Source organism: Haliotis asinina, chromosome 7, assembly GCF_037392515.1.
Source record: "Haliotis asinina isolate JCU_RB_2024 chromosome 7, JCU_Hal_asi_v2, whole genome shotgun sequence".
In the NCBI taxonomy this organism is placed as follows: domain Eukaryota; kingdom Metazoa; phylum Mollusca; class Gastropoda; order Lepetellida; family Haliotidae; genus Haliotis; species Haliotis asinina.
The window spans coordinates 56,237,599-56,257,132 of record NC_090286.1 but is presented as its reverse complement, the minus strand read 5'-3'; the positions used below and the strand labels follow the sequence as shown (position 1 = coordinate 56,257,132).

Below are 19,534 nucleotides of genomic sequence, written 5' to 3'. Positions count from 1 at the left end.
AAGAAAACAAACGAATACATGGAAAAACTACAACAAAGTACCGTGAAGGCCGTAGAGCGCATGCGCAAGGAAAACAGTGACAGAGTAACAGAAGTTGAAGCATGTTAGTCACAGTTACAATCCACTCATACAGAAGTGTTGTCACTTAGAAAAGAACTGGATAAGTATGTAAAACTCCAAAATGAAATTGTCACAGAAGCATCGAAGATAAAAGAAAGCGTAGAGGAATTAAACAGCTGAAATAAAGGAATGGATAAAAGAGTAACTGACCTTCGAAAGCATGTGTCTGATGCTAATATGAAATTGGAAGAGAAGAGCTTAGAGATAACTCGTTTCTCCGATGACAGAAGCCTCTGTATCACAAACCTGAAATCAAAAGTCTCCTTACTAACCAATGGACTGAATTCGCTGGAGAGTGATATGGCGGAAGTAGACAAGTCATGCAAATCAGTAGAACATGTCAGGAAGAAAGTACTGGCTCTGGAAAAACAACTGAAACAAACGGCTAGTAAAAAGTGCGTGAGTAAGAAGGACTCTGAAAGAGGTGTACAGTGCATTTCTGACAACGTTGCATCACAGGTCATTGAGAAGTCGACAGAATCAACCCCAATAGGCGTACACCCTATCAACAATGGACTCACGCAAGATAAAACTCATCCATCATATTTGACTCCAGAAGTCCGAGAGTCCACTCACATTCCGTCCTACAGTGAGTGCTTGCAGTCAAACCCAGGCAAAGTCCGGACTCCAGGTGATCTGCAGCCGGAACAGCACGCAAAACCTGACCAGTCAGTATCACACATCAAAACTATTGTAAGCAGGGACCAATGCCCTGCTACTTGAGACGTACCTGAAGAATTCTGTGCTGCTCCCCCAAGGATAAGGACAGCACGCTTCTACATAGGTGGAATCAACAAATCCAACACAATGGAATCACTCAAGCGGTACTTGGAAAATAGAAACGTGCACATTACTTTTTTAAGGTTCTTTAATCGGCCAGACAAACGCTTTGCTTCAGCCCAAGTGAATGTACTTCTGCAGGACAAAGAAAAACTTGAAGATGCTTTCTTTTGGCCTGAACATGGTTAAACCATGGCGATCCAGAGATCAGTTCTGGCAGAAGATCCACAGAAGTGGAAAGACATCACCAAACTCTGCTCATGAACAAAAGTAACATGTTAAATCTGATGTATTGGAATGCAAGGGGCATCATGTCTAGCGTACCATACCTGAACAGGTGCTTAGAAGAACACTACATTGACATATGCGCTATAGTAGATCACCAACTCAGGGGGTATAACCTGGCTTTTATTGATGTCCTGAATGAAAACTACCACGCCATTGCTAGCCCTGCCCCAGAACCAACTCACAACATACATAGTGCATGTGCAAGTGGAGGGGCAGCATTACTGATCCACAGAAGGCTGCAGCAGTATGTCTCTGATTTAAAACTGGACAGTGAAAGTGGCCGTTTGTCAGGAATAGAAATCGACAATCAAGACAACACTCATACTTACTTCATATGTGTTTACTTACCGCCGTGAAACCGATCACTTGATGTGTTCATATATTATCTCCAACAGTTACAAGATACATATGATGCCTACTCACTCAGAGGACGAGTTCATTTCCTTGGGGATTTCAACACAGGTCTCTGTGGACCCAGACACAGCAGAACACTAGACAGTAGAGGAGTTGCTCTCACTGCATTCATTCAGAACAGACTAATCCCGGTAAACATGTTGAACAACTGCAGAGGACCAACATCTACCTTATGAAGGTGGTCCTAGAACAGTTTTAGACTATATTCTAGTCCCTGAAGACATAGCCAGTGTTACCCAGAGTATTCAGGTGAAGGTCGACAACTCATACAACATATCAGACCACCACCCAGTTATATGTTCAGTACCCAAGGTCATCAATGGAGATGTTCCTCCAGAGTACAGCTTCTCCAGACCATCCTGGGACAAGGCAATACGTGATGGCACACTGACTGATTACACCTGCAGTGTTTCCAATCTACTCTGGACAATTCAACTTCCTTCAAGTGAGTGCGACTCAAAAGACATCGAAATGTTCTACACTGAAATTGTTAGCTGCTTAAAGAGATCGTCCGACGAATTCATCCCACAATCCCACTTCTCAAAACATTTAAAGCCATATTGGAAAGGTGTGGTTAAAGATCATCATCGCACTATGATGAGGGCAAGAGACACTTGGATCAAGAGTGGGCGTCCTCGGGGAATGCACCATGAAGCGTTTCGTCAGTATAAGAGGAACAAGGATGAACTGCTCTCAAGACGGCGGCCCTACAGTTTGAGACTGATGAGTACAGCAAGCTGGACAAGCTTAGCGATTTCGACCAAAAACCTTTCTGGTCCCTGCTGCGGCGAGGTAACACAAGACACCAAATATCATGTTTAATGTCGAAGGATAAGCATGTTCGTAATCCAAAAGAGATATGCAACGTCCTTGCAGATCATCTTAAAAACGTCTTCATGGACAAGTCAGAAACACATTTCTGTGAAACCTTCAAGCTAAACATTGTAAAAGAAGTCGAAGCTATACGTCAGAAAATAGTGACAGAAGAGAATCTGTCAGACATTGTTCTCACCACTCAAGAGGAGATAACTCAACTATCCCGATCCCTTAAAACAACAAGGCTGCTGAAGAAGATGGAGTTACTTATGAACACTTAAAGTATGGCGGTAAACACTTATCCAAATGTCTCTTGGTACTTTTTAACCTTATCTTGCAAACGAGCTATATACCGACGGCTTATGGTCAGTACTAGATCACATCTACCACTAGCACATAACGAGAAATCTGACTGGTTCCAGCTTCATAAAGGAGTCCGCCAAGGAAGCGTTTTATCTGCCAAATTGTATCTACTGTATATAGATGAACTTCTGAAAAACCTCCACAAGAGCGGAAAAGGAACATAATGGACGTCAGTGTAACAGCTCCAACCCAGGCAGATGATATAACCCTGATATCACCAATCAAATCCAATCTACAAGACATGGTATCTATATGCGAATCTATGTACAGTAGACAGTGGCGATTTACATTTTCTCCATCAAAAAGCAGAGTTCTAACTTTTGGACCAGTCAGCCATTCTAACCTGGACATTAAGTTATATGGTCAAAAAATCCCAATTACCAGAGAAATAGAACACGTTGGAATAACTCTTTCAGCAGAATACAACTCCAGGAATAGACCCACCGATGCCTGCTCGAAGATGAGATCAACAACAATGTCACCGCTAAAAACAGGGCTACACGTCAGAGGATTAAATCCTTTAGTCAACTCTAAAATCATTAAATATCTCTGTGTCCCAAGATCCCTTGGTACTTTTTAACCTTATCTTGCAAACGGGCTATATACCGACGGCTTGGAAGAATGGAGTATTAGTACCAATTTACAAAGGAGGAGATATACCCAGAATGAACCCAGACTCTTATAGGGGTATCACTCTGCTACCAGCGATACTTAAGCTTTTTGAACTCGTCATCTCTAGAAGACTTCCACAAATAACTGAATCAGACAGCTTTCCGTCCAACCAGCAGTTTGGATTTCAGAAAGGCATGTCATCTATTCATACATCGTTTGTAGTACAAGAAACTGCACACCACTATTCAGAGCGCTCGGACTCCGTGCATGTAGCCTTTTTGGATAGTTCTAAGGCTTTTGACACTGTGTACCATCGGATGAACATACCTCATCACTTATGGTCAGTACTAGATCACATCTACCAGAACATGAAGAGTTGTGTCCTAGCACATAACGAGAAATCTGACTGGTTCCAGCTTCAAAAAGGAGTCCGCCAAGGAAGCGTTTTATCTGCCAAATTGTATCTACTGTATATAGATGAACTTCTGAAAAACCTCCACAAGAGCGGAAAAGGAACATAATGGACGTCAGTGTAACAGCTCCAACCCAGGCAGATGATATAACCCTGATATCACCAATCAAATCCAATCTACAAGACATGGTATCTATATGCGAATCTATGTCAGTAGACAGTGGCGATTTACATTTTCTCCATCAAAAAGCAGAGTTCTAACTTTTGGACCAGTCAGCCATTCTAACTTGGACATTAAGTTATATGGTCAAAAAATCCCAATTACCAGAGAAATAGAACACGTTGGAATAACTCTTTCAGCAGAATTCAACTCCTGGAATAGACCCATCGATGCCTGCTCGAAGATGAGATCAACAACAATGTTACCGCTAAAAACAGGGCTACACGTCAGAGGATTAAATCCTTTAGTCAACTCTAAAATCATTAAATCTATCTGTGTCCCAAGATCCCTTTTTGGGTGTAAACTGTGGAACAACTTAAGCAAAGCACAAGTGTTGGCGCTGGAACGCTCCGAGAGAGCAGCCCTCAAGATAGCACAAGGCCTACCTCGTTCCACGAGAACACATACATGTATCTGCAACGCACTTCTCGGTTGGACATCACTGGAGTCTGAAATAGACAAGCGAAAGCTGCTGTTCCTTGGAAACCTGACAGAAAAACAGAGATACAGCCTCTGGTGCAACATAGTGGATAGATGTTCTGTGGAGGTCAGTGCAGCTCTACATCAGAAGCCTGATGTGGAATTAGTATGCTGTTTACTGTCCTGCCATTCTCCTGTGCCAAATTCGGACATTGAACACACATTCTCTGAAGTAGTAATGAAAGGCTTACTCGAGTTTTAAAAAATAACTGTCCACGAAAAGGAGTATTATAATCACCACTTTTAAATCTACAAGTTACTAACATTTCAGATACTGATATAGTGTAAAGCTGTTATAACTTTCTTCCCTTGTAACTCTCCTCTGGAGGAATAAAGAATATATATAATCTATGAAACAGGTCAACATCCCTCAGGTAATCTATGATCAGATGCACACTTACACGAGAAAACAGATCTTTCAAATTTCTCGCAACATAATGGGAGTTCCTTGCAGTAGAATAGTCCACACAATCAAGCAAAATATGTTTGATGGTGAACATTTCATCGCAGGAGAAACACATGTGAGGTTCATCCTCATCCGCTTTCAGCAGACAGTTATGAGTAAAACGGTTGTGGAAAATACGACGCCGTAGCAAAACCATTTCATCATGTTTGACTGACAACCCAAGTAGGTATAACCAATTGCTGGATTCAGTTCAAGGTGAGTTCACCTGTGATCGGGTGTAAACTTTGTGTCCAGACTCTTCTCACAACCCCAGTTGTACTATTGTACAGTACACAGTCCTGTGCACTTAAGATAACCCACGAACCCGTTGCTGTATGACCAGATGGTGGTCATATGAACACGTGTAAACACCTTGTTATGGGTACAGTAACATGCAGTAAACTTGGACAAAGCACTGTGACTATGTGTCCAAACCAGCCCAGCTGTGAATGGGTACCCCGTAAAACGAAAGCCGCAATAACTTTGTGCTAGTGGTGCAAGACTGTGTAATTCCCCGGAAGTTGAGTTAGATAGTACGATGTGCCACTGAGACTCATATCCACCGATAGAGGGAAAACTACCAGCGCTTGAGCATGTTTTGGCTGCGTGTATATGTCCGCTATATATATCTTATAATAATATTTATTATTATGTCGATATTGTAAGAGTTCAATGATTTTAAGAAGATATATTAGACAATGGAAGACATACAAAGTTTAACATATTTTATGAATAAATCGATGCAATATTAAAAGAGGACATTAAGCAAACGAGACAAACAAAAGCATCCTTTTAACTTTTTGTACCGTGTGAAAGCACTGGAGCTGTTTAGGGTGCAGATGCTAATGATTGTTAATTTTGCGGTAGTCGGATAATGCAGAGCAAAGTCTTGTACAATGTGCTGGAGGTAGAGTAATGATCGATTCCTTATAGCAAATGACGTGGATACGGCTTTGTGTACTTGATAACAAGACAAATATGAAAACTGTAACGCCTTTGAACCTGCTAGGGGCGTCTATTAAGGAGACAATAAATTTTATTTTACCTCACACATAAATGTCGCTGTCTGATTGGCTGTGCGCTTTTCTATTATTTTCAATGTACCCCACTGCCAGAGGCAACTCATTCGGTGCTTGGTGGTAGTAATTCTCTATCTCGAATAACAATGGCTTACTACACGTCATTCATTTATGTCAATACTCTCACGGCAAGACACCAATAAATTAAGAGAAGGTTTCTATTTATTGCTATAGCTTTTCTATTAAGAGCGAGTTCGATTTTCTGGCTGACCAGAATGATAACCCCGTGACTGATAACTTTGTAGCTTCTCTTCAAATAGCTTGCAACACAAGCCTCAGATGGACGTCCGGGCTTGACCATTATCAAGGCCTTTGAATGGCAATAAGTGGAGAAACGCTTGAAAAATCATCGTCTTTACTAGTGAGTGAGTGAGTTGGGTTTTCCGCCGCACTCACCAATATTCCAGCTATATGGCGGCGGTCTGTAAATAATCGAGTCTGGACCAGACAATCCAGTGATCAACAACATGAGCATCGATCTGCGCACCGATGACATGTGTCAGTGAGCCTGACCACCCGATCCCGTTAGTCGCCTCTTACGACAAGCATAGTCTCCTTTTATGGCAAGCATGAGTTACTAAAGGCCTATTCTACCCTGGCACCTTCACGAGTCTTATCTTTATGAAACATTTAATGAAATATATTTGAATCTTGATTTGAAAGACAGTATGCCATCAAGAGAACGGACGGCACATACAATATTAGCTTCGTCTGCAGTTACAAGAGTGCCTTCTGACACGATGACACATGTGTAAAGGTATTTTGTGGCCATCACCAACGAGTAATACACCCCAGTTCATTACATGTTAAAATTATGTTGGGCCGCTGGTCCTTCAACTGGTTCCCCAGGCTAGATGACAAGGCTGTCATTATCAAAACGTTGATGAAAATGCCGATATCCATATTACTGGCAGCAGGTATGTGGTGTTTTCTCATCATTGGTCTAGTATCTTCAGAGAATACGTTTCGTTTTCCTCACAGTAATCCATTACAAAAAAGACTCAGCAAGCAATATTCTAGGGATATTCAATCCACATGAATTTGACCACATTTTGTTTCTGTTAAGTTGCAGTATGTCAATAGCTTACCTCAAACCCTTATGATGAGTTCCTGATAGATTCCAAGAAGTTTAAGCGTCAACTATATCTTTCCTTTTGGTACACCTAACCTGTTACGTAACTTTCTTATTGGAAATAACCGGATGAACCATAAGACTTTTGAGTAGTGCACAAAGCTGTTTGGCTTACACATTAAACTTCAAACTTTCTGAATGGCATTTTGTAGTCATTACCTGTTGGAATGAATTTGTGCAGAGACTGTAGGACAATGGTAAACGCATCCAAAGAATGAGTTTATATTGATCGTCCGTCGTTGCTACACAGAATCTTGTCATTAGTTTCTTTAGTCTGTTAGGACAAACATTGCGCTCACTTGGACCACGTTTGCTCCGTACGGTTAAGGATCTGTACACAAATCTACGTAACAAGTTTGAAGGGACATCAGATTAAAAGCATAATGAAAATCTCAAAGGTAATACTGTTTGAGTATTTAGTCTTTGTGTACTGTCAGTACTGCGAACGTCCATACAATGAGGCGCATTTCAAGCAGGCTGATTCAAGCTTCAAATTCTCGGACGTCCTTCTGGTACAAAACACACCGAAATCTCTCCATTGTCTCAACAAGTGCCTCCTACACACTCGATGTGTCGGGGCGAGATTTGTCGCCATCAGCGGCCAGTGCCACATGTACGCAGCATACCAGACAAAGACAACAGCGGGGACGAGGACGAGTGGGGACAAATACTACATCATGGAAGGTTAGTTCAGACAATATATAGGAAAGGGTGGCACCTAAAAAACTTCGTTACAGCGTGTATTACAAACGGCAATGTAAAAGATACATTTATGTTCTCATTTTATTCAAATGAATGAATGAGTATATTTAATCATAAAACATTCTGACGACATAAAACTGAAAACAGTCTCAATCCTACGAAACAAAAATATGTATCATTTTTAAGGATGTAAATTTTACTACCAAAGTATCTACCTACTCATTTATAAAACAAATATACAATGAAGCAATGAGAAACACTAGTTAGAAACAAGAGTATATACAACCTTTTCCAAATCCATTTGAAATTTCTGCTGCAAGTACAATCAGTTCTACAATTCTGACTTATCATAGTCATGTGTTTGTTTGGCGCCACATTCAGCAGCTTTGCACGTGCACGACATGCTGTAACCACGGTATTTCTTGTCCAGTTAGTAATTCAGTAAATATGTGGTTTAAGGATAACAACATATTTATATATATATTTTTTTTTTCTATCACGACGTGTCAGAGCTAAGCGCTACTCTTTCACTGGGCGAATGAAAGCTCTTTAATCAAGAATTAGCTCTGAACCGTCATGATAAAGGATAAAAAGTATTTGTTAGCCATAAAACGGGTCATGTATTCGTGTTCCTCCAACTGCTTCCAGAACTTCAAGAAAATCAGTGCAACAATGGCTAGATTATTGGTATTCGCGTATCGTTACATATGCTGACGGAATTCCAGATCATAAACATCGGTCATAGAGTTGTTTAAGTTAGCCTCGTATTACCTATGTTGTCACGATGACTATACTATAAAATGTTTCTAATTCAAACAAGCATCTATTCCGTTTGGCTCGCATGCTGATATCATAGCCAGGGTTTTCAATGACATGTGTCTTGTTCTAATAGGAGAATGTGGTTCTCAAAATCCCAGTCAATCCTTTATCTACTGGAGAGAATGCGTGCTTGCAAGTACCACTGTATGTAGCAGTACCGAGGCTTTCCTAGGTAGGAATACCAGCGTTTGGTGCATTCCCGGCCCACCTACATGGACCCCAGCACCTGGAGGATGTATTAACACAGTAGGTATTGATTCTTCTTTCTGACACTGTTTTGTTCTTTGTAGATGTATATGTTCATTCAGTCTGACATTGTTTTGTTTTTAGTATGTGCATCTATTCATTCATTCTGGGTTTCAATATGGCACAAATACTGCTGATTCAACAATAAATATTACCCAAAGCTGTCGTTAATCTTTAATAAAAATTCAAATGAACCTTTCCCTTGTTTGAGATGTGAATAGTTCAGCACCTAAACATGAAAAAGATGCTGTCATGTTTCAACAACGTTATATGCTTTGGTCTCTTCATGTTTAACTTCAAAAAATGAGTGTATACAGTTTAATAAACCGCCAGCCAGAACTCAGTATTTCAACGGAATTCTTCTTACAGAATCCAATACGCATGAAAGGAACATACATACATCCCTTGGATTCTGGAGTGTCGTTTGTTGGTACGCCAAATGAAAACATGTATGTACAAGCAGTATTAATTTGATAATTGTGCTCATGTCTCTGAATTGAAGGTGCGATCCCCACGGACGAGGATGTCTTTGTATAATAAAGCGTCCGAGTTCTTTAGTTCATTCCCCGTAGCTTCATATGAAGCAAACCTATTCAGTACAGTTAATGAACTACGAATCTCATGAACCAATCAACCGGACGCCGGACACAGTTTCATATATGGAAACAGATTTCATTTGGTTAGAACTGGGCAATTAGTACCCTTGCTTATCGTATGAGGCAACTAACGGGATCGGAAGATCAGCCTGTCTGACTTGGTTCATGCACGTCATCGTATCGTATCTGCGTGCATTGATGCACATGATGTTAGTCACTGGATTGTCTGGCTCAAATTCACTTATTTACAAACCGCCGTCATCTAGCTTGAAAACTGACGTGTGTTGTGTTAAGCAACATATGATTGGAATGCCTGATATCCAGGTGTAATAGGTATAGACTGGCAACCCAAGGTCGGATGTACACTTGGTTACATTAAAGCAGGACCTTTCTCACCATGATTAGGTCCCGGCATATGACATCTTTCGAGACTTTCAATAAGTTTATGTATATATTACACGGGTTCATCATAAAAAATATATCACCAGACGGGTAGGTTTGAGAAGTCTTTGACTCCCCACGTGGATGCAATGTCGGAAGTCTATTTCTGATGTCGCCTGCTGTCGGATTGCTGGCATAAAGCTAAAAACCGCTTAAACCCATACTCACCCAATGTATGTTCTCAAACATATATACTTTTTGCAAGAATTGTGCCTATTAAGGTAGATAATACGCACTTCATACTTTATATTTGTGTAATGAACTGTTTTTGTTTCACGACGAAGGTTTCGCGTTTACTTCGTCACTGCAAGTGGAGACTACCTACTGAGACTGAATGTAATTATCGACCAGCAGAGCGTCACGAGAAGTTTTCGTAATAACTCAGTCTATCAAGGACGTGAAACTAACTTGGTTTCCGGTTTCCCGTTCGAAATGACGAAGAAGTTTACGATGGATATAATTTCAACTGCTACAGAATTTCTGGTACGTTTCTGCAATAATATCGAAATCTCGATTTGGAATGGACAATGTCTCTATTTGCACCTGTTTAGACAGATAATCCTGGATTTCGATTTTGCGTTTCTCTCCTGTAAACCTAACCAGAAATCTGTTTTACATGCCACAGTGTCATTACAGAACACTACGTTTCAGTAACCAATGGAACATTTCCGGGATGTTGTGTGCGATGTAGAAGTTATTATATGCAGACAACAAAGTTGAAGATTAAGTTGGTCAATGGAAAGGGCGGGTTACTGTTTCTGTCTCTAGTAACTGATGACATTCTGGTAAACAATCAAATTGCTAAACAAATAACAGTCAAACCACAAAGTTACAGTTAATGATATTTAACACCACATCTACAATATCCATGATCAGTTTTATCTTTGTTTACAATTTGTGCTTTCATGCAGCAAGCATGGACAGCAGCATACCAAAGTGTATTTACAGTTCGAAAGCATAACACTTTAATATGGACAGGTTGGCGTTGCGCTGGAATCAACCAAATAAACAATAGTTTGGTTAATTATTTGTATGCATGTATAAGAAGTCTTATAGATATTGCAGTCCCTCCTCTTGCCAAACTCTCAAACCATAACTTTACACAACTCTAGCTGTAGCGTATCAAATCTTCCATTTTATGTTTCAGTGCAAGGTAAATGGTGCCACCTTGTTTACCTATCAACATCGTCTCCCGAGAGACAGCGTGGATTCAATCAAAGTATTTAAAGTCAACATTGAAAAGGTTTTGTTGATTTAATAGTTCGATATTTAATAGGTGTACTTCTACGTGCATGTTCAAAGACTTACTGAACATAGATATTTCATTTCTTGTGAGGACGTGGATTGTATTCCTCATTGATAGCATCTTTTACTAAATTTAGACAAGAAATACACATCTCCACTGGTACATTTGTGCTCTTCTCTTATCCAATCTGTTTTGTTCATTCACATGAAATTTAACTTCAGCTTCAGGTGTATCTAATAATATTTCAGTTACCAACTCGTAGCTAGTTCCCATCCACCGGTTTGCCCTCTTGGAATTGAAATTAAGGACACCTGTAAGCCCGCCTCTGATGTTTTATATTGGGATTTATGCATAAACATTAAGAGACACAACAGATCGCTCCACATGGCTGTATGACACATGGGATAATTTTGACTTTCCAAAAGTTAGTTTTCTTTTTCTTCCTAACGATATTCAAGCAATATGGTTTGGTGTTTACATTTCACAACCTTTGAGGTACAATTCTTTCCAAGATTTCTGAAAAAAAGATTCTTGCCGACAGGTTGTAGATCAAGGTTTCAACGAGGTTTCAATGCCTTATTTTGGCTGTCACCATCGTTGCTGATATTTTTTCAGATGAACAATTCACCAGCCTTTGTTACGGGAGGGGTTACGCTCACCTTTTCGCTAAGGCCTGGTATCATTATCTTTTATTATGCCTCTTCAACACTATCTGCTATCGAGTCTCAATGTGTCAGTCATCAGATTGTCTGTTACAGACTCGATTGTTTACTGACAGTGTCTTACAGCATGACACACTCAGCATTGTACAATCGAGATTTCTAATACATGTGGAAAGATGTTTGTCGTTTTGATTTTGTAGGTTTACTGGTCATTACTACATCGTCTTCTGACGGTTACCAAGCCAAATTGGAATTACTGGTAACAGAATAACCGATTCTGCTGCTAATGTAGCACTCAAAAATCTCTGGCACCTCTTCGAACACCATGTACTGATTACGTCTGAGTTCTAATGCAAAAGAAGCGATCGGGTGGTCAGGCACGCTGACTGGGTTGACACATGACATCATATCCCATTGCACAGATCGATGCTCATGCTGTTGATTCCCAGATTGTCTGCGGCATGAAACTCACTTACTCTGATACATCGGAGATCTAATTCAAGAGAAGTAAGACGCAATCGATGACGTATAGTGGCACATGTATTGTGACATTACATATCACCTAATTATCAGAGTACTGAGCGGATGCCACAGGTTAAGACAGTAAATACGGTAAAAGCCCCGACAGATGCGGAATGTGATTTACAATGCCAACAGCTATTTTGTCAAAGGCTGTGTTCTTTTCGATGTGTAAAACTGTAATGTAATGCAATAAACCAGAAATGAAGACGACTCTAAAGTTATATTTTGTGGACTATGTTTGTCACAGTATGAAAAACATAAAAGTAAAAATACAAAAATGGGCATCGTTCGTCAGAGCATCCATCAGCAGCATACAGATACGGTAGTCAAAGAAACCACCGTATACACATATGGTGCTATTGCAAATGAATCTGTTCTCTTATGTCTGCTGATGATGTGTTAGCATTAGCTGTTCACAGTTGAGAAAAAAAAGAACGAATGTACTTGGTAAATTTTGTGAGCAAACCGGCATAAAATTAAAGAAAACCAAGGTAATTGTGTTTAGAAATGGCGGTCCTTTGCAGTCTTGTGGAAACTGGTTTCACAACGGTAATGTTATTGGCACTGAATCATTTTACGCATACCTTGGAATAGTGTTCACTCCTCTGTTATCTGAACGCTACATCTTGCCTTGCATCACAAGCTAAAACTTCAATGTTTTCTTTTTGTAAAATTCAAAAGGAAAGTTTGCAGCATTACAGTACATGTACAGATTTATTTAATGATTTTTATTGTATGATATTACCCATCATATCGGAACGATAGCGTATTCTGAACATTGATCCTGATCATCAAGAGGTTTTTTTAATTTGTCGTGAATCATCTGTAGGCAGCAATGAAGAATAAACCCATGCTCCAGATGTTTAAATCTATTATCCGCATCACAGGAACAAAAACTGAAAAGCGGAAATGCATTAACAGTACCCTATCCACAGTTTTCTTAAATTTGCAAATGCAATAGCTCTGACAAAGCTTTCTTCAAATTTACATGTATATATTTAAAAACCCGTAATATGTGATATCAGTTCACTCCCGAAAATAAATGTTTAGTGATGAATGTGTTGGCGAATAAATATGGCGGACTATAAACCATACGATATTCATCACAAATGTCTGCAGCAAGCACATGGGCACACGCACGCACCACGGATTGGTCACCTTAACACGACAGGGGAATCCAAGTGAAAGAAGGGAAGTGTTTCTGAGCCAGAGCGATGTGGTACTCGTCATAATCTTGGCAGAAGGAGTATGCTTGACTATAATCTGAAACATTTTGACGGACAGGCACCAAAGTCTGGAGTTGCTGAAGCATTGTTCAGGAAGGTGGAAGGGACAGCCCAAACCTCTGTCATTGTGCAGGAGGACATTGAACGCCTGTCAACTTCACTCGAACAGATTTCAAACCAGTGAATGGAATTTAGTTAGCTTTCGTAAAATATCTGAACAGAGACGCATTCAGACACTGCCGACTGTAGATTGTTGTGAGGAAAACACTATATCGCACCCCATAGTTGGAAGATACCCAGCACAGTATTGACAAACATGTGTGGAGTGTCATTCCTCATTTTACATTCAGGTAAGGTCCGATATTGCATTGCTGCAACATGTGTCATATTTGGGATTTCACTTTCTTAGTAAAGTACACATTATCGTCCTTTTGTGGTTGAGTCCCATCCGGGATTCGAACCCGCACCCTCTGAGTCAGGCATCTAATCGCCAACACACAAAGTCAGCCGCCCATCCCGCTCAGTCACCACGACTTTCACTATAGAGTATGGCTGTGAAATATAGAGTTTTAAGAATTGAGCATGTAGAAATAGTACATAAATGTACGTCATTTGTTAGTTTGTTATTAAGGTAATCTTCAAATAATTCCCAAAAGTTGTGGTCTGCAAATGTATTTCGACTGTTGAACGTTGAACTGCACAATCTTGGAGAGTCTGGAACATACAACAAAGCGACTAACAAATCTGTCACTGTTACCAAGTATTACGGCAGTTATTTGACTGGAAAGTGGGCATATTCATAACATAGCTGACATGTTCCTCGGGACTTTGTTATGTGTGCGTTTGTCATGAGTTTCAAGATACAGGCATAATTGTGGAGGGGTAAAACGGATATTCTGCTGATCGTTGTCATGGCGAACACCTAGTGTCGTCACTGATTTTCAGTGCCCCAATCATATAGTTTTAACAACTATATTTCCCTTTACACCCAACGGAATTTCTTTGTGAGGATAGTCAAGAATCGATCTGTCAAAAAGTTTTAAAACATTGTTATGAAATGAATGAATGGTCAAACAGGTTTGTCGTCAGTGTTCGATGGAGTTTATCGTAAAAATGTCATGACTGTCTTTCATGGGGTGAGTGTGTGAGTGAGTTTTACGCCGTACTCCGCAATATTCCACCTATCTGGTTGTCTGTCTGTCTGTAAATAATCGAGTCTGGACCAGGCAATCAAGTGATCTGCGCAATTGGGAATCGATGACATGTGTCAACCAAGTCAGCGAGCCTGACCACTCCATCCCGTTAGTCGCCTCTGACGACAAGCATAGTCGCCTTTCATGGCAGCTTCTAGCACCAGTTAAAATTTATAAGAATTCACTCGACTAGTACGTCAACTATTCCGTTGACAATCACTCAACTCAACACTCCATACACTCTCAGGACTGTACGACCAAGATATTGTATAGTGAAGTTTGGGTTAAACAGAAACTGACACACGAACACGAACCGAATTATTCAAGACCTACAATGCAAAGATAATTTCGCGCAGTTTTGACTCACCCAGTTAGCGTAATTTAACTTTAGACGGACACATATGCGAGCACTGTATTTCTCCAGTAGTGTATTTGGAAACCCATACTAAGCTGGCCATGTCTGAAGCTTGACCAAGCAGCACCTCCATGAGAAAGTGAAAACTACCCACATCACCAAGTTCACCTAGTTACAACGCCCTTCCACCTCCAACATTCCTGAAGCTAACAACAAAACCAACCTCAAGACATTCATCAACCTCAGTAGTAAGCCGCTCACACCATCTCAGGCGTCCCTCCTTGCCAAAGGCCTGAAGTATGTCCCAGTCGCCGCCAAGATCAACACAGATGCCTTCATCACCAGCATTGAAAGTATACTTCAACAACTGGCTCCCAATGGCAACGTAGACTACCTCCGACACCAGATTATAGACACCATCAAGCAAGCTCCCAAGCCCCGCTCCAACCTCACGCACCAAGAGAGACAGGCCATCACCGAACTCAAGAAGGATGACAGCATCACCATCACCGAAGCTGACAAGGGCAAAGCAGCAGTCATCGTGGACACCCCGGAATTCCTCCAGCTCGTCAACAACAGCCTCTCAGACACCACCACCTACCTCAACATCAAGAAAGATCCGACGGCCAGACTGGAAAGACAACACAAGAAAACCCTGGTGGACCTCCATGAGAAGAGGGAAATCAACGACATCATCTTCAACCAGCTGAACCCTATCAACTCCCAAGCCCCATACGGAAGAGCCACCATCAAGATCCACAAGAACCCACCCAAAACCCGGATCCTAGTCTGCTCAAGAGGTTCAGTTTTCTACAACACCGCCCAGTTCCTCTCACGTCTAATCGCTCCATTCGGCAAGTCTTACATCAGCGACTCTTCATCCTTTGTCAACCAGCTGAAAGAATCCAACCTCACAGGCACCATGGTCAGCTACGACGTCGTGGACCTCTTTACCAACATCCCACTAGAAGAAGCCCTGGACATCCTTCGCAGCAAGTTAGCCAACAGGATAGATGACTTGGACACCCACCCCACCATAGACAGCATCATCAAACTCGCCCACAGCTGCTTTGAGACCTCCTACTTCACATTTAATGGTAAGATATACAAGCAGATCCACGGTCTCCCCATGGGCTCACCTCTTTCTCGTCTCATTACAGAAATCTTCATGACCTCCTTCGAGGAAGCAGCCCTCTCGACAGCTCCGTTTCAGCCCCTCTGTTGGTACCGCAAAGTCGACGACACCGTCACAACCATCGCCAATGACAACGACCCCAGCGAGCTCCTCAACCACCTCAAAGACCAACATCCAAGAATCAAGTTCACCATGGAGACTGAGACCAACCAACACCTGCCCTTCCTTGATGTATCCCTCCACACCACAGACGATGGACTTAGAACCTTCGTATACCGCAAGCCGACGCACACCGACCAGTACATCCACTACAACTCCTGCCACATCCTCAGATCACTCAAGCTAACATCGCCACCCTCACCAGACGTGCCAAAACCCTCTGCCACCCTGATGCCCTAAACAACGAACTGGACCACCTCAGAAAGACCCTACCTTGGCCCCATCAGTCATCAAATATCACGCCTCATCAAGACCATAGCCAGTATCGATGTCACCTTCTCCAGTGGCAAGATCATCAAGGCCTTCCTAAAAGCCAACGGTAAAGGACCCAGCTGTGAACACCCTAACCCGAGAGGATGCATCTACCAGATCCCTTGCAACCGTGGCGACCTATACATTGGAGAAACGCTGAGACCAATCAACACCAGAATGAAGGAACACCAGACCTCAGTCAGCAAACTCGACCAGAAATCGGCTTTCTCTGAACACATTCTCAAGAACCCTGGACATTCAATTCGATGGGAGGACACTAGGATACTATCTACCAACAACAACTGGCGCCAAAGGAAATTGCAAGAGGCCATCGAGATCCGGAGCCATCAACCGCGACCAAGGAGTGTACCTACCAAGTGCCTGGGCCTTATTGATAAATTAATCTCATCTGTGTACATTCTATCTATGTAATTCATGTATAGCCAGTCCACCCGTGTACATCCTTATCTCATTTAAACATGCTCATCAACCCTCCTGTAAACATTAAAGCGTGGGCCAGATTATTACGTCATCATCAGATATAGCTTCTCATGTTTACACATATTTTCTAAATACAAATAAATACTTCACTAATGGCCTTACATAATTTAAGGACCAATGCCTTTATCGATTGAGTCATTGACATCAGTTTGGTTTGTTCAGTATTGCTTCTTTTCAACGTACAAAAAGAAGGTACCTTAATATTATATTAAACAGTTTCAATTAGTACATTCAAGTTACATGTTGCTTCGACATAAAGCGACAGTTTGGACAGCCGTTTGTTGCAAGTGTAGTCATTGTCGTCTGTTTATAACAACCTTTGAAGTACAAAACATACATTTTACTCTGACACTTAACATGAACATCATTCGTCGCTCATGTCAAAGTTGTTTGATCGTCCTACACATGAACCTTACACAATGTTTGCGTCACACATTTAGAAAACAAATCAAATTCCATGTATTGATTATCATTGTCAAATATCGCTTGCTTTCTAAATGAGAATCTGACTTGCCTTTGTCTGTTTGTGGAAAGGATACACTCCAGTTTTCACGAACAGTCGGTATAATGAATACTTGGGACATACACATGTATAAAACTTAATATAGAATGTATATGAAAATGGTAAATGAAACGCACCAACGTTTTGCTGACAGTACATATTTCTTATAATGATAAAAAGTGGTTTCCTTTCTTTTGTGTCGGAAGGATCAGTATGTTGATTGCAAAGGTAACGTTCATTACCAATGAGTGTTTTTAAGTAATTATGTCGATATTCTAAAACATGCGTGACTTTAAGCAGACATATTGGACAATCGAAGACGTGCAAGCGTATCTTATGATTACATCTATACAATAATTATGTAGTGCATTTAAAGTGAACGATAACAAACACAATTATCCTTTTAATTTGTTTTCGCATTTTACTGTATGAGTTAACTCGAGCTTCTTTTGGTGCAGATGCTAATGATTGTTACAAGGATACAGCAGATAGAGCACAGTCTTGATAAATGTGTCTGTGACTGTAAGGAAAGATTTGGAGTAATGATCGGTTCCTCAGAACGTAGTCGTGAATATAGCTTTGTGTACTGTCAATACAAGACAGATGTAAACGCTGCAGCACCTTTGAATATGCTTGGTGTAGCAATTATGGGGGAGGATACATTATATGAATGTGATAGCTGGAACTGAACGTCAATCCAACGTACGTACTATCACAGCAAGAAGACAATATTTATTTTAAGAGGGTATTTCTTTGCATCTTATAAAGGTTTTCTATCACGTTCCTGTTCGACTGACTGGTTGACAAAACTGAATATCCCATGACTAATATTTTCGAGCCTGTATGCAAATAGTTTGTCACACAAGCCCTGAAGTTTTCACTGACCTTTGAGCACTAGGTTACAGTCAGGATCGACAATCAGGTCCTTGCATTCCATGGAAAGTTCCACATGCACGTACGTATTGATGGAAAGTATGTTAATATTCCTAGTGAACAGAAGATGCCAGTACAAAGTATCTGTTAAAGTTGTATTGATTCAAATATAACGACACATGCTTGTGACATTTATGGGTCATATTGGGGCAGTAACGTTCTCCACAGAAGTGTCTACATTGAATTGACAGAGCTAACAATGGACGTTCCCTTGATGATGTGTAAACAAGGTGTAAAGTATACATTTGTCTTTGAATGCAGTAAATGACTTTAGTGTTACTTCACTTACGATATTGTTTGTCAAGGACTCGCACAGGACCTGTTTGTAACTGCAAACTTATCCATAATTCATATAACAGAGTAATGCCATCCACAGAGGCAGGTTGTGGTGACACTCAGAGCCATTTTTCATTCTCGATGTGAAGATCATAGCTATTGATTTTGAATGCTAAAGATCTTAAAGAGTTAATGTGTTAATTTGCTTTGAAAACCAATCCATATGCAATAATGTCACATTGTGCTTCAGGTAGGTTACAGTATGTCCCTTGCTTTAGTGTCATTGGCGTACCACAAAACCCTAATCCAGAGTTCCTGACACATTCTATGAAAGTTGGGCATCAACGGGATGTTTCCATTTCACTATATGTAACCTGCTAAGTAACTTCAGTAATGGAAACAACCGGCTGAATCTTATCTTTTTTCGTGTAGTGCAAAAAGCTACTTGGCATACACATTAAACATTAAACTTTCTGAAGGACATGTTGTAATCCTTACTGCTGGAATGTACTGATGCAGAAACTGTAGGACAACGTTAAACGCATCC

The 19,534-nt window shown here is 40.8% G+C and overlaps 2 protein-coding genes across 2 annotated transcripts; both read left to right on the top strand.

Moving 5' to 3' along the window:
* The first annotated feature begins 297 nt into the window (after positions 1–297).
* LOC137292091 (uncharacterized) lies at positions 298–11,223 on the top strand. Its single transcript, XM_067823636.1, has 7 exons — positions 298–788; positions 4,311–4,572; positions 7,524–7,845; positions 8,756–8,928; positions 9,298–9,377; positions 10,250–10,448; positions 11,113–11,223. Exons 1-7 carry the CDS (start codon positions 298–300, stop codon positions 11,221–11,223), a joined length of 1,638 nt encoding a protein of 545 aa, XP_067679737.1.
* A 2,714-nt stretch (positions 11,224–13,937) lies between these two features.
* Positions 13,938–18,243, top strand: LOC137292090 (uncharacterized). The gene is made up of 4 exons (XM_067823635.1): positions 13,938–13,971; positions 15,376–16,086; positions 16,330–16,489; positions 18,237–18,243. Exons 1-4 carry the CDS (start codon positions 13,938–13,940, stop codon positions 18,241–18,243), a joined length of 912 nt encoding a protein of 303 aa, XP_067679736.1.
* The last annotated feature ends 1,291 nt before the right edge of the window (positions 18,244–19,534 follow it).